Source organism: Sebastes fasciatus, chromosome 21 (genome assembly GCF_043250625.1).
Source record: "Sebastes fasciatus isolate fSebFas1 chromosome 21, fSebFas1.pri, whole genome shotgun sequence".
Classification (NCBI taxonomy): Eukaryota; Metazoa; Chordata; class Actinopteri; order Perciformes; family Sebastidae; genus Sebastes; species Sebastes fasciatus.
In genome coordinates, this window is record NC_133815.1 from 19282360 (window position 1) to 19298640 (window position 16281).

Genomic DNA, 16281 nt, shown 5'->3' on the forward strand with positions numbered 1-16281 from the left:
CATAAAATTAAACATCATTCAGTCATAATCGCAAGCGTGAACCTCCCACAACTAATGCTCCAGGTTATATCCCACAATAGAAATACAACAAATAAACAGACACATATACAAACACAGAGATTGAGATCATAAACTCATGTTTACAATGTTTACTGAAGTAATAAATCAAGTGAGAAGTAGGGTCATTTTAACACAGACTTCTATACAATCAGACTTCTTTTTGCAACCAGGGGAGTCGCCCCCTGCTGGCTGTTAGAAAGAATGCAGGTTTAAGGCACTTCAGCATTGGCTTCACCTCTCAGACCCTGACGTAGCTCACTGGTTTTGATACACTGCAACATTTTGGCTTCATAATACCTGACCACTAAAAAATGTCTAACATTTCTATTCTGTTCATCTGTTGTGTCTCACGACACAGACTCAGACAATCTGATTGATTACGGTTCAAAGCTGGTGCACATAATTTATTATGTTCATTCATAATTTTATTTTCACTATAAGTCAGAGTTATAGGACTAGAAGCTTCGATTGTTTTGCCTGCAGAGCAGTTCTTAATGGGATTAAGCGAGTTGGCATCTGTCTCAGATCTGTTGCAGGATAAAAATTCAAAATGTGGATCAACAAAAGCAAAATAGTCAATTCAGTCAACAGTAATGATTGGTACTACCATAAACTATAACCATAAAAATAATCATCCCCATCATAGAGTGAGTTGCTCCAGGCCTTATACCATTTTAAATAACGTCAACTGGCAGTTCGGTGCAAAACTCACGCTAACAACTTACTCTAATTCTGTGTCTGTTCTTGCTCATGACACCCTTAAACCACTCATACACTGTGCTCGCTGTGTGACAATAGTAAAGGACATACAACTATGTCTGGCTCAGCTTCCCACTGGCTAAAATCACCACTTTACCCACTTAAAAATGCATCATCATCAAACTAAAAACCCATTGTGGCTCTTCAATTCTGACATTTTTTGTTGAAAGGTACTCACCCAGAAGTGATGATATGAAATCATCACAAACAAGACTCCCTTTCTCAGTTTCTGTCTCTAATTGGCAAACAGAGATTCCTTTCATTGTTTGCACTTTTTACACTGTTATGTAAAAAGCTGTGGAGCCGGTGTCTTAGACACAACAGCCGGAGCTGTGAGGCCCGGCTGTTAGCGGAGGGGAGGAAGACCGAAACTGTTGCTAATCGCTGGATTCGAAACAACAGGTGCTGTCCAAGCCTCTCTGGGCCGATTAGCTGGAGGAGGAGAAGCAGGAAAACCACATATTTGAGAGTGAAATGTGTGTTATAAGGAGGAGGAGGAGGGAATGGACTGTGAGGGAGGGAGCTGGGTGTGTAAATACAGAGAGGTAAATGGAGGATAGCAGCTCAGGTATTCGCGGAAAAGGAGGGGTCGTGACCAAGGTTGCCAAAGCACGCAACATCCCCTCTTTAAACCTCTGCTCACATTAAAAAACATGCACATGCCCACACACACACACCGACATCTCCCAGCGGGGTCAGACAAAGGCCAAGGTTAAAGGTCGTCTCTACCGAGGCGTGTACACCTGGGGAGGAACCAAAGGTCGAGCACAGCGGGGTGGACGTAGTGGACACATTCCTAATAGGAGCGATGGGTGACGAGGGGGTTGTAAAGAGACGGGCAGAAAGAAAACCTCTCAGTGGCGAGAAGCCCTGAACGTGAGAGGGCCGACGGCCGGTTTATCTGAGCTCAGCTGTCGGCTGCTGAGTGACTCATTGGCCCCCACATCTGGATGTTTGCGCCATGACTTTTCTCATTTATGGCTGGTCAAGACAACACTTCTATCCTCAGAGGCAGGGCTGTACCAATGCTTTAAGAATAGGTGAGGTCATAAGCCCAAGCAGCCACCCTACACCCCCCCCAGACCATTTTACAGTGACCTGAAAAGCTTTCTGAAACACTGATGGTCAACGAGAAAAGAGCTTTGAGGAAAGGATGCACTTCAGAGCTGGAGGTGCTGGCATCTGCAAGACAAACACGTAATCAAATATAAAACAACCACATGTGTTTGTGGTATAGAGACAACACAATCCGTGATTATATTTTTCAAACAAATGTGGTTTGTTTTTCTGAGCTTCCATCTTGAACTTTTGATGTCATTTGGAGCCGGAGTGATTTTAGTTTGGTTTAGATGTCCTATCTGCTAACGTGGAGAGGGCGGGTTTTATGACCTATACTGCAGCCAGCCACCAGGGGGGCGATTCAGATGTTTTGGCTTCACTTTTGGGCAGCTGTCGTGTCGTCCATCTTTATATACAGTAGGGATGTGACACACAGGGGTGGGAAATATTCCCATAAACTTGTAACAATAACGGTGTTACCGATTACACCGGACATTTTACAAGAAAAGATGACGGCGCTTTTGCTTTTCGCTTCGACACCAAATCCTCCGCCATCTCTCGGTCTGTCAACTCTCGTCCAGTGTGTGTGAAATATGACTCCTGCTACTCTGAGCTGAGACTCCGTGTGGAGCAGATGCATTCACTTTCAGTTTGTAGCGTCCGTCGTCCGACTATCTATTGATAACATGGTGCTGATACGCTAAAATGAACTAAATGGGTTTTATTTGTGTAAAAAAAGCAAAACGATGGTGGGGACGGTGGGGACGGTGGGGACGGTGGGGATGGTGGGTACGTAATGTAATCGGTGTGTGCCCGACCACCATGTAATAGTTCGGGAAAAGAGCAAAAACATTGCTTTTCCATCGAGGAAAAACTTTCAGTGGCGTTCTTTGCTCTTCTTTCAGTGAAGATATTCTCTCCAGTTCTGATACTAATGGGAAGTTGATTTACCTAAAAAAAAAAAATATCCGTAGAGTTACAGATAGGTGGTTTCGTGTGCACATGAAGCCCACATGAAGCCTCGTGAAATGAACCCCTTTTGCCAACCAATTTGCTGGAGAGCTTCAGTGCTTCATGAAGCTTCATCTCGCCATCACTAGCTAGCAGCACTCGTACTATCGGCTACTGTAAACGCCAGACAAAAGCCACAACAGGTCCCTCCCTGTAGCTTAGTAGCCGTTTCATGGGAACTTTAAAAACAGTATAATTATTGGTTAAACCATCTGGTTCTTTCTGAGAATGGTTTGCTACTTTTGGAGGAATGGTGACATTTTAAAGAAGAAGGGAAGTTGTTTTAGTTCCATTTTCATCAGAAACTCAAAAGGAAGTCCCAGATGAGGACACAACTCGACTTCTGTCGAGCATCATCTCCTCTGTAGAGGAGAAGGAGGAGGAAGAGGAGACTATTTAGTTTGGTCACAGCAGAGAGGGCGTTTGTCTCATTTGCTTCCACAAACCTCGCTAAGTGAACGATCCAAAGGCGGAGAGAGAGAGAGATAGTCCTTGTGTAGCACGCGGGCCCTGTAAGGACAAAAAGGTGAACATTTAAGGGAGTGTAAAGAGATGTCACGCCTCTTTATGGGCTTATCCACTGACCTCCAGCAGCCAATCAGGTGGCAGCTCCGGAGATGACACTTGAAGGTCCGGGCTCCTCCGAGGAGGACGGGACAATGGGATTACACAGCACACACACACACACACACACACACACAGTGTAGACACAGGGGATATTTGCGTGTGTGTGTGTGTGTGTTCATGCATGCTTTCCTGTACATGTGGGAGGACCAAAGCATACAAGAGTGGGTAGTTGGGTGGAGGTGTGTTACTTACAACATAGTGCAGTGTGTGTGTGTGTGTGTGTGTGTGTTTGTGTGCAGGTAGGTGGGTGGTAGCTTTTCAAAGAGCTAGACCATTTAATTGAATTCTGTGCAGCTCCTTGTTATTCTAGTCATGACTGAGAGCCGCTCCATGTTGTCCCAGCAGTGTGGGAGGGCCGGCCGTATACCTGCAAACACAGGCTGGTTTGCACTCCGTGTGTGTGTATATATATGTGTGTGTGTGTGTGTGTGTGTGTGTGTGTAGAAGCAGTGGGGTTGTGAGGTGGTTGTGGTTGCGCTGGTGTTTTTCTAGCGCAACTCGAGTCCCGATGTGGTAACGAGGAGGGGAAGTGGTGAAAGTCAGCCCTGAACCTCACCTGAAAAGAAAGCATGAAACTGCCAGAACATTAATACTGAATATACGAGAGAGAGAGAGAGAGTGTGTGTGTGTGTGTGAGAGAGAGAGAGAGACAGAGAGAGAGAGAGAGTGAGACAATGTGATTTGAGTTCATGTGAAGCTATCAACTCATTGTCCTTATTACAAAGCAACCCAAAGTGTACAAAAGAGGACAAATAACAGTTGCTCGCACACGTTCACTCCAGCAACGGAGAAGATACGCTGTCTAATAAAATGAATAGAGTCTCTAAGCAATTACAAGCTTAAACGATGATGCATAAATTTCATTTATAGATAGATTTCACCAGGGCTTATCTCTGAGAAACACTGTAATAGGATTCAGCTGGAAGGCAAGGAGAATAAAGATGTGTGTGTGTGTATGTGTGTGTGTGCTACAGTATATATGGAGTAAGTGAAGCTGTATTTGTGATGGAGGTGATTGGTAAAAGGTGACCAGGATTCAGGATAATGAATCCCTGCAAAACAAGGACACCTAAAACCTTAGTGTATCTCCACCATGGTTAACGATTGGTTTCATATTACTGGAGCTGAAGGGTAATATTCTCCAGGGAGATGTTTATGGTTCGAGCTAAATACGGCACAATGACAATCCAATCAACCCCACACACACACACACACACACACACACACACACACACACACACACACACACACACATAGGTATGTTCTCACTGACCTCCTCAGTTGTTGACCCTTGTTGAGTCCTTTGACCGCTGCAATTGGACGCACACTTGTGTTTAGTGTACGTGTTGCAGATTGTTTCTTAAAATCAAAAGGAAGACACAACGCTCTGTTCCCAAAGTGGCCGAAGCTTAAACATCTGTAATAGAAACGCCCTACAGCAAGCCAGATGAGTAATATATGCATTCCTTTATGCTTCCCATAATGAGCAATCAATGGGATTTCAATATTGGTCTGACCGATAACTTTCTTTTCTCTACAACCCTTATCGTCACATGCATCCCTTATGTGATGTTAAGCATAACATAACATGTTTGGTATTACGTTGTGCTTTGTTTCGCTTTTTCGTTATGATTTGTTTCAGAACAAAAACTAGAATTACCAGCTCGCAGTCGTATGCCTCCGCCAACCACTCAGGTTGCAGTTCACATCCATTTCTGTCCAAAAATGTCATCACTTCATCATTTTATCCTATCAGACATTTGTGTGAAATTGTCATAATTAGCATATGAATTCTTGAGTGAGTCACAGTGACCTTTGACCCCCGTAATCTAATCAGTTCATTCTTGAGTCCAAGTGGACGTTTTGTGCCAAATGTAACACAATTCCCTTACAGGCGTTCCTGAGACATTGTTCAGACATCACAAAGAATGGGATGGACGTAAGGTCTCAGTGACCTTGACCTTTGACCACCAAAATCTAATCAGTTCATCATTAAGTCCAAATGGAAGTTTGTACAAAATTTGAAGAAATGCGTTCCTGAGATATCGCGTTCACGTGAATGGGATGGACTTGAGGTCACAGTGACCTTTGACCCTTGAACACCAAATTCTAATCGGGACATCCTTGAGTCCAAGTGGACGTACCGTATGTACCGAATTTGAAGAAATTCCCTCCTCTGAGATATTGCGTTCACGAAAATGGTTTGGATGGACAACCTGTCGCCAGAGCAGTCAGAGTTAACGCGATAAGAACACGTTAGCGCAAATGAGTTTTAACGCCCTAATTTCTTTAACGCGTTAACACAACTCGCAATTTATTAGGTTGTAACGGGCTCAGTTGTAAAGCTAGAGTGAAGATACTGATATCATATGAAACTAAAAAACCGAAGTAATCCATTGGTACCAACCACGTCATACTAGCTTGTCACAAAGGAGGCTAAATTAGTGCTACGGGGTTACGCTAAATTTTAGCGAGAAAAAAACGGCATGGCCATTTTCAAAGGGGTCCCTTGACCTCTGACCTCAAGATATGTGAAAGAAAATGGGTTCTATGGGTACCCACGAGTCTCCCCTTTACAGACATGCCTACTTTATGATAATCACATGCAGTTTTGGGGCAAGTCATAGTCAAGTCAGCACACTGACACACTGACAGCTGTTGTTGCCTGTTGCGCTTCAGTTTGCCATGTTATGATTTGAGCATATTGTTTCATGCTAAATGCAGTACCTGTGAGGGTTTCTGGAAAATATGTGTAATTGTTTTGTGTTGGTAAAACCTACATTTGCATAAAGAGCATATTTGCCCACTCCCATGTTGATAAGAGTATTAAGTACTTTTAAAGTACATTTTGAACGGATAAAACATATGATTAATTTTCAATTAATCTATCTATCTATCAATGTAACTATTTTAATTGATTGACAGCTAGTTTCATGATATGTGATGTGATATTGTTTTGTTATGCTAGGCTTTGTTATCTTATGCTTAATGTTATTTTAAATTAATGTACACGTATAATAAGAACTAGTACAAGCCTATCTGACCAATATGTGGGCTTCTTAATTATTCACTCAAGTGAAAGTGAAATCAATAAGAAGTCCATTGATCGTCGACATTAACCAATACATTGCATTTTTTATGATTTGATTTGTCGTCGAGAGTTAAGAAATGTATACAGTGAGGCAGTCGTGTTTTGATTGTGACTTGAATGTGTAATTGTTCCTGTGTGCCTCACAGGTTAGAGCTGTAGGTAAATAAATACATTTTCACATACGTCTGCTGACCAGCGGGTTCAAAATGGAGCTCTGAAACCGCAATTTGTCACATGAAAGTGACATATTAACCCCTCCCCTTTGCACACACTCACACACACATAATGTCTGTGTGTACGTTCTGCTATTTAGTGGTTGAGTAAATGAACATGATATTTAAGTGACTGCTATTTCCTGAGAGCAGGCTTTTCTTTCCTCCTCCTCCTCCTCCCGGCTTTTCTCTAAATTTCCCCGGGGAGCTCCAGCCCCCCCTGGGTTTGGCTCGGTGTCAGAGTCCCGGCAGCCATGATACTTCATCAGGCTTTTGCGCCATTATTGGCAAGAGCACTCCATATCCTCTTAGCAGTTATAGCTTTTCAATTTTCCTTTGAAATGCTGAGCCCAGCAGAACATATGGCAATATCTTGGCTTTAGGTCCCCCGGATTGGACTGAAAGCCTGTAAAACGGCGCCGCATCCTGAACACGCAGCCACAGGCTACACCACTCTTTGACCTTTTTTCGGAGTTGCCGAGCGCTGCCTCCGCTGCTGCCGCTGTGGCCGCTGTTAAAGACATTTGTAATAGGCACAATTACAAGATGCTGTTGGAACAGTTTGACACAGTAATGTTATGGTGTGAGCTGTCCTATAAAGCATTATTCCACCGCCGACCCCCTTCTTCTCAAGTGTCTCTGGGGACCCATTCGACATGATGACAGTCAAACCTTTCGTATTCCCCCAACACACACTTACAAACACGCTCTCCTGAAAGCTCAGGTAGTTAGGCCACATGCTCCCACTCCGTCCACGGACAAAGAGAGGCTGTTGCAGGTTTAATCCCGTCCCACTCACACCTGCTTTCCCTTCTTAAGATTGAAGTACTTTCTTGAAAATGCCCCCCAGAAAACCCTCCCAGAGCTTCTGGGAAGACAGCAGAGAGAGAGAGAGAACGATTAAATATGTTCACCAGCTATTGTATCATTTTCAGCTCCTCAACAGACTATGGATTTTTAGTCCATTCCATTACTAATTAATGGTGGTGGAGGGGCTGGGGGGCGACCCTCCTGGAAACCTGAAACCTGATCTGGATCAATAGGGTTGACCTTGGGCTGGGCTGCTAACAGGCAGACTGGACTGAAAGGGCTGTTGTGACTGATCACTGACGGTTATGTGCAGGTCTTTTATTCATATACAGTATATATATATATATATATATATATATAATGTAGTTAATTTAAAAGAGTAGCTTGGTATTTTGGGATTATTTGCTTTCTTTAGATTTAGATGAGATGATTGATACCTCTCATGCAATGTTTGTATGCTAAATAAGAAGCTATAGCCACCAGTTGGTTAGCTAAGCTTAACAGGAAAATTAATAAATACGCTCTTAAAGGAACAGTGTGTAACATTTCGGGGGATCTATTAGCATGTGGAATATAATATTTATAACCATGTTTTCTTTAGTGTATAATCACCTGAAACTAAGAATCATTCTGGTTTTGTTAGTTTAGAATGAGCCGTTTATATCTACATAGGGAGCGGGTCTTCATCACAGAGTCCGCCATGTTTCTACAGTGAACGGACAAACCAAACAATGGCTAAAGAGAGAGCCTTTCCCATATTTTTTACGTTACCCGAAGGCCACCGTAGTTCTCCGAAAAACTGCGCTAACAGTTGCACAGAGTGCTAAACCGTGGTACCGCCAGCCGCCGTTTTGACTTCTGTTGCTCCTAAAGTAGTGTTATTACGGTAAGGCTTTGAGTGAGGTGAACGGGGTTACCGTGGTTTTGCACTCGGCGGCTCACATTACCGTCATCTTGGAAAGGAAAGAGTAGGCAGGAGGAGGGGTACTCAGTTGGTTGCAATCTGCAACCACACTGCTAGATGCCGGCAAATCCTACACACTGCACCTTTAAAGCTCACGTTATTTTTTTATTTCTTGGCCGGGGGCAGTCACTTCCTGGAGTCTCAGTAACTAATAATTGTTCATTATAATGAGCTTTTCGGTCACTTTCAGAGTCAAGCTTGCTCTTTCCCCGTTTCCAGTCTTTAAGCACACTATTGATCTTAAAGCAAAATCTTTAACCCTTTGTTCTGATGACATTGGCTTTACTTCGTCATTGTTTGGGGCCTCACAGACCCTACTGTATGTGAAAAAAATCTGCAAAATCAAATAATGCTTTCCTTTATTTACTTTGCTTCTGATATTATTAAAACTAAATATATAAAATGATTGAAGTGGTAACCCTTATCTTTGCGAAAAACTGGGCTTGCAAATTTGGGGACAATTATGCTTAAATTAGCATAAAGCCTGTTGTTATCACACCAAATAACAATGTTAAGTGTGTTTTTTGAGCTGGTTTAAACAGTTTCAATTATTATAATATTTAAATAAGGTTCTTAGACTTTTCTTTTTTTTTTACATTTTTGAAGTGGTCCCTTGAATATCACAGTACAAGCAACAACTTGATAATGTGTGATTTTAAAACTCTCAATAACAATATCATCACAAACCCAGCAGCTTGTAATTGATGTATTTTATTGTGAGATGGGGAGTCATAAAAAAATTAACAAAAAAAAAGAAAACAAACAAAAAACAATCACTATAAAAAAAACATGAGGGTGTTAAAAGGGGGGGAGGGGCATATAAAAGTGGGTGTGGTCTTGACACTGACATAAAGTAACAAATTGGCACAAATAAAAACATAAGAACAAAATGTCAATATTATTTTGGCTTGGCATAAAGGACAGTTTGTGTGGTTAAGGGTAATCCTTCAATAAAACAGCACACACTCATGCTATTAGACATACGATTAGTTTTCATAAGTTCAGTAGCTTCATATTAGAGAGGGGAAAGAAAACTAACATGAGAATGGATGCACAGAGGTCACACGTTCCAATTTTCAGGCTTGCAGGGTGCGAGTTTTTTCTTTTTTTCCCGAGGAAAAACATCATTTTATTTGTTCTAAAAACATACTTCAGTATGCTGGAGTCTCATTTTTCCAGGCTTGTAGTTATTTGCCTTTGAATCTTTTTTTTTTCCATACTAAAATATATTATCGTATTAATACAAACTACAGTATTGTACACTACATAGTGTAATAAATAACCTTAAAGAAATATAAAAAATAAGACACATAAATATAAAAGTTCTCTATGACTAAACAGACATACCCATCTCCTTGGGGGTGGGGATAATACTGCCATTGCTGAAAACATACAGTACACACAATGAAACGGAACATAAAAACAACATAAGAGACAAAAAAATAATACTGACAGGTAAAAACATTGTTGAATTAAACTCCTGGGATTCATATTTGCCTACATTTTGTTACCTGAAGAGACATCTGAGCGTTTCATGGTGTGTTAAACAAGTGCACTGAATAAGCTTTGAAAAGGCAGGACACAGTTAGCAATTAGAAATAATACTTCATCATCATCCATTGGAACACATGTGCATTGTAATTCTTTTTTAGATGCTCAGATTAGAAACAAGAGCAACTTCTCTAAAATCTAGGACACGTCAATGTGTGGTGGGCTAAATTCTCCTCTCTCAGGTGCGGTGGCGATTCAAAGTCAACAGTATTCCGGCTTATCGACTGATCTGGGACCCGGCAATACCTGATCATAGCTGCTAAGCTTAGACAGCAATATTCAATGGCACTTTTGATATGCATGTTTCTCTTGTTTTAGTTTTGATTTTTTTTTTTTTGCATATGGCTCGGAGTTAGGGGGGTAGACATAGAGAGGGTCAGACAGTTTTCTACATCCCCTTTCTGCTCGCTCTGAACATTTAAAGCAATAGTTTGACATTTTAAGAAAATAGCATATTTTGCTTTCTAGAGTTAGATGAGAAGATCGACACAACTCATGTATGTGTCCGGTAAATATGCAGCTACAGTATAATATGCAGATAATTAGCTTCGAATACCGGACACCCAGATGGTGCTTATTCAGTACAATGAGATTTGATCGCCCGGCGGATACGCCTAAAAAGTTTTCTAGCTTCCGGGATTACTTCCGGGGTATGCGGCCGACATATGTGCAATAGTGTTTCTGCCGCTGGCGCCGATCGCGAGCTCCCGCTCAGCCTGTAGACATTTACATTACGATCACGTCACAGATTTTTAAAACGCTTTCCTCGGCTCGACAAAAGTTTTACAAATATAAAACCATGGATCAAAAATTCTTAATAGAAAGAGTCATAATAGACTTGTTTGCAGTTTGAGGTGTCCTGTCAACAGTTTTACAGACACCTCTTTTACAATGGTGGTCTACTTTCTCCCACCTTTAATCACAGGGCTATCCCCGCCATGACGCACTGACAGTTTGGGAGTCCCGTAGAGAGTTTTCCTCCGACAAAACGTATTGATGTCTGGGCCTTCGTAGGTTATTTTTCAACTTGTTTTGTCCCAGGCGATTATAATTAAAATTGTTGAGCTCAGACGACATTTTGGCCAGGATGGAGACGCCGGGTGAACGACGGAACGGACGGTCCTGAGGGAATTATAAGCGGAGCGAAATGCCTGTTGATGCGCAGAAGGAACTGTGTAGAATAATTATAGTATAATAATAATAATTGAAGTATAATATTATTATTTTAATTGTGGTGAAAACCGGGACAATTTGTTAAGTGACTGCTTAAAACCGGGACATTTGAGTGTTTTACAGATATGTGTCGGGACTCGGGACACATCAGCTTGAAACCGGGACAGTTCCGGAGAAACCGGGACGTCTGGTCACCGTATTATACATCCAGGTGGAAAACAACTAGCCTTGCTTTGTTTGGAAATAGTTTGGCATGCATTACCGCCACCTACTGGACTGTAGCGTGCAACGGTAGATAAGCAGGAAATAACTGCTAGCTTTAGCAGCTTTAGATTTAGCTTTAGCTCACTGTTTCCCCCTGTTCCGGTCCTCATGCTAAACTAAGCTAAGCTAAGCGGCAGCGGCACCTGGTTGTAGCCGTATATTTATCAGACAGATATGTTGGTTCGATCTTCTCATCTAACTCTCAAGTGTGTTTCCCCAAAATGTCAAACTATTACCTATAAAACACTGATCTGTAAAAGAAGCTTTGACAACAATGAGTCTAAAAGTCTAACAGGAAGTAAATGACTGAAAAGACCCGTCCTGCTCTCCGTTGTTCTTCTTCTTTAAGGCTCACAATCCAATCAAAAGAACATCAAAAAAGAAAATGTGACGCTAACGTCTGCTAGCGTGATGGCGTGGTATATCTAGTGCGGTAATACTGAAGGGTAGACAACACAACTCAACTGCTCAATCCATAGGTAAACCAAGCCACTTGTAGTGCACAGGATTTTTTCTTATTTTCCTTCCAACTTAATAAAATACTGACTTTTTTTTTTTTTTTGTTCATTGGCAATAAAAAGGTATAGAAATATCTCCCAACTGTACAGCTTTTAAAGGTTAAAATATGAGTGATAAAATTAGTAACACTGATAAAAAGAAATGACCCAAGGTGTTTTAGTAATAAAACATTATCTAAAACGTGTCGGCTCTAGCTTCCAAAGTCTGTATAATGCATTTCCTTCGTTTTGTTAAAATTCGTGTTCGTCTTCATCTTTTTCTTTACAAATTGATTTTTCTAACAGTGAGAAAACCGTTCTCCTGCAGGAAAAGTCACTAGTATTTTTTTCAGGCACACCTGGATTTCTACACAGTAGTGAACTGAAGCGAACTGTCAGAGTGACCAGACATCATCTCCTGCGTTCTTCCTCTCCGCGGGGAGAGGAGGAATCTGATTGTGTCTCATGGAGGAGTATGATTCCTCTTTTTAGTCAGTATCTCCTTTCTCCGGCGGCGGCGGGTTCTGCTCTTCGCAAACCGTGTCTGTTTCGCCTCCGCTCTCCTCCTTGACCTCCTCCGTGACCTCCTCCGTGACCTCCTCCTCTGCTTTCCCCTCTTCCGTCACCCCTTCCTCTGTATCCATCGCCTCCTCTTCCTCCATCTTGACTTCCTCCTCTTCCTGAATGCTCCCGAGCACCTCCTGCTGCCTTGTGTCAGCCTCCTCTTCTTCCTCTTTCTCCTCCGTCTCCGTCTTCTCCTCCTCTCCTCCTCCCTCTATCTCCTCCTCTCCTCCTCCTCCCTCCACCACCAATACTCTCTCTACCACCTCCTCATTCCTCTCTTCCACCTCCTCCTCCTCATCCCCTCCTTCGTCCCCTATCTGCACCACCTGGATGTCGTCCATGTCCACCGCGCCGCTGTCCTCCTCCTCCTCCTCTTCCTCGCTCTCCTCCTCCTCTCTTGTGCTGCTCCCTCGCTCGTCCAAGTCCAGCTGGGAGGTGGCCAGGAGCCGCTCCAGCCGGCCCAGCGCCTCCATCTCGGCCCGGGCCTCGCCGTCCTCCTCGGGGCTCTCCCGGCCCTCGCCTTGGCTCTGCGTCTCCTTCTTGCAGTAGGAGTAGCGGTGGTTCATGTGCTGGGAGTAGGAGCCCGAGTGGGAGAAGCGCTTGCCGCACTTGTCGCACTGGTACGGCTTCTCCCCCGAGTGGAGCCGCATGTGTTCGATCAAGTGGTGTTTGTGTTTGAAGGCCTTGCTGCAGATGCCGCACTCGTGAGGTCGCTTCCCTGCAGAGAAAGAGAAAAATAAATATGTATGTTTGAGAAAAATGGGAAACGCTGTTGAGTGAATAGGCACAGACGTCGGAGGAAAACAATAAACACTCCAGCACAATCGCAGTGAGAGGTAGAGAGGCCCATAACAAGTATCTATCACCGATGTATCCAAGGAGAACAGCTCAAAACAATACAACAAAATCACAACAATTGTGCTCGCAAACCTTCAAGGAAACTTTATCCAGGCAGGGAACAGCTTTTCACCTTGGATGAGGTCATTTGGAGCTGAAAACTATGGTTGCAAGCCAGGTATCGGAGTAATAAAGAAAAAAAGAAATAAAGCTGAAACGCCTCTGAGAGCGTTGACCTGCACTTGGCCACGGAATCATCATCTTGGAGCGATCCAAATCACTACCAGAGCTCGCCTCTTGCAACATTTGGTGCTTCACATGAGAAGCTGGCAGTGCAGAGGTGGGGAGTTGGCGGAAAGAAATTCTCAGACCTCTTCTGTGCATGTTGAGTAATACCTGATGGAATGGAGGTGTCCACCCTTCTTTAAGCTGTAGCTCAAAATCCCCCTTCACTCGCTCTCTGACTCATCTTTCCCAAGAAGACCCGACAGTGAGTGCTGGTGAGACAAGTTCCGGTTCTGTGTCTCACAGTCCATCTGTGGTTTTTGGCTGTGTTTGGGGCTGTGTAGGTCTGGGAAACACATGAGAGCTGAACATTTATTTACCTGTGTGTTCGTATTTGTGTCTCAGCAGCGAGCTGCTCTTCTGGAAGATCTTGTCGCACAGGTCGCAGGCGTACATGCCGCTGTCCGTCTTCTTCATCTTCTTCCTCGGAGGGCCCGAGTCGGAGTCGTTCTGCTCCTCCACGGTGGACACGCCCTCTGAGCCCGTATCCTGCGGCTCCGCCTGGAGAATGTGAGAAATCACAGATGTATTGGTCGGAATTCAAAATGTTTGACGATTGAATGAGTCAGAAAAGCACCGGTACCAGTAGACAACAGGGCTGGGACGATACGCCTATCTCCCGATTCATTACTATCACGATACTTGAGGGCCGATTTGATATGTATTGCGATTCTTTACGTATAGCGATTCGATATTATGATTTATTGCGATTTTAGTTCACTTTTTTATAACACTGGGTGCGACCATGGGAAAAAGTTGAATCATACACTTCTAAGGACATTTAATCTGGAAAATATCTAAATTAATCCAGTAGGAATGTTTGGTTTTCAGCGTGTATGTAGTCAGAGATGTTGTTGTCATTGTGAGGAATTATTTATTATTTTTATCCCCCAGCAACCCAAAAATCAAAGAATGAAGACATTTCCCTCACAAATGAGGCACATATAATGTTTCATACTTCTGGTGAATATAATCCAATCAATCTTATTTCCATATATCTATTTTGTATTTACAGTTCCCTTTGTTAACACCTTATTTTGAAAACCTGACGTAGTCACACGTGTATACGTCCTCTAACTCCTCCAAGTCCATCTCTAGCTCTCCCGTCAGCTCCGTTCTCTTTATACATCCATGGTCAGCTCCATCGGGGCCGTTTGAAATCATTTAACATAAATGTCAGTATATGGGTGCTCTACAGTTGTAGCGTCGGACCATTTGACCCAGAGGTGAGAGTGGCGGCCGGCTTGACCGAACGTTACCGCAATACGATAACGTTTCCTGTCCATGACAGAGTTAGCACGCAGCTTTAGCCGTGATGTCTAGCTCTGCTTTTCCTGTTAATGTGTGAAACCCAAAGTGTTTCAATACTTTACTGTATGTGTACTGCTTACCACTTTGGATTTAACATGGGAGGGTGCAGGTCGTATCCACGCTGACCCTCCTCCGTTTTCTACTTCGTCGTTTCGGCTCGTTGCGGTTTGTTTTGGCTGACGGATACGGAACGGATATGACGTCGCGTTACTCAGACTACAACAATGAAAGCGGTAACTTCCTTTTACCTCCGCATAGAATCAAATGAAGCAAAAATTGATTTCAAAATCGGAAAAAAATACAATACATAGGTTTCCCCCCCCCTCCCAGTGAACAATGCGTGTGTGTGTATTGCAGGAAATGATGCCGTGTCATATCCTACTCATAGCTGTAAAATCACTCTGAATTTTCAGGGTTAAGGGGGGGTCAATCTTTTCCTCGGCCCATTCTGTTCACTTATGAGCACACTAACAGTTATCTCCTGCCCAGTGAAAGAGGATGTGGGCCAATATTAAGGAGATGATATATACACGGAGCCCTTTCTTTTTACAAGGCAGGTCTATGCCAATCCACTTAACACAAAAGTATAATACAACAACAATAAATCAATGGGGCAGGCAGAGGTGTGCCGTTTAAACAGATTCCAGCAGATCAATAGGGTCTCTGCAGTAAAGTGCAGCCTCATGTCCTCTGGGTGACAGCCCGGGAAGATCACTCATACACCAACAGAGATCTACATCCATCACCACGTGTCCGCACAATGAAGAACTACAGTATTAATGGCTATCATTTTTACGACGAGCTGAATTCTGACATTTCTATATATGACTTATTGATTACACTTTGGATGGTTTCGCGCTATCTATCATGTCCTGGTGATTTCTGAACAATAAGAAGTAATGATCTGGACTGAAGGGTTTGACTGATCACTCCAAAAAGAGAAAAGGTAACTTGATTCCAACACACTTGCTTCTCAAAATGGCTTCTGGATTAGACTCCGAAATTCTTCCCTGCGTTGTCTGTAAATCAGTTGCTTTACAAAATAAGAGTTTCAGAGTCGGACCTGTTTGCTGCTTTGACTTTAAATCCAGCGACATTGTTGTATAAAGAACAATTTTATTGTCAAACTAGAGGAACAAAAAACTAACTCTGATATGCTGATGAAGATAATACAGTTGTGAACATTTATAAATAACGTCCTCCCTT

General features: G+C 42.9%; 1 protein-coding gene across 1 annotated transcript in view; it reads right to left on the minus strand.

Moving 5' to 3' along the window:
* Window positions 1–9288: 9288 nt before the first annotated feature.
* The window catches only part of zeb1b (zinc finger E-box binding homeobox 1b), a 67093-nt gene continuing 60100 nt past the window's right edge, over window positions 9289–16281 (minus strand). The window contains exons 7-8 of the mRNA XM_074621541.1: window positions 14085–14265; window positions 9289–13360 (exon numbers count right to left, since the gene is read on the minus strand). Of these exons, the coding sequence (XP_074477642.1) occupies window positions 12567–13360; window positions 14085–14265 (975 nt within the window). The 3' untranslated portion in view covers window positions 9289–12566. The remainder of the gene's footprint in view (window positions 13361–14084; window positions 14266–16281) is intronic.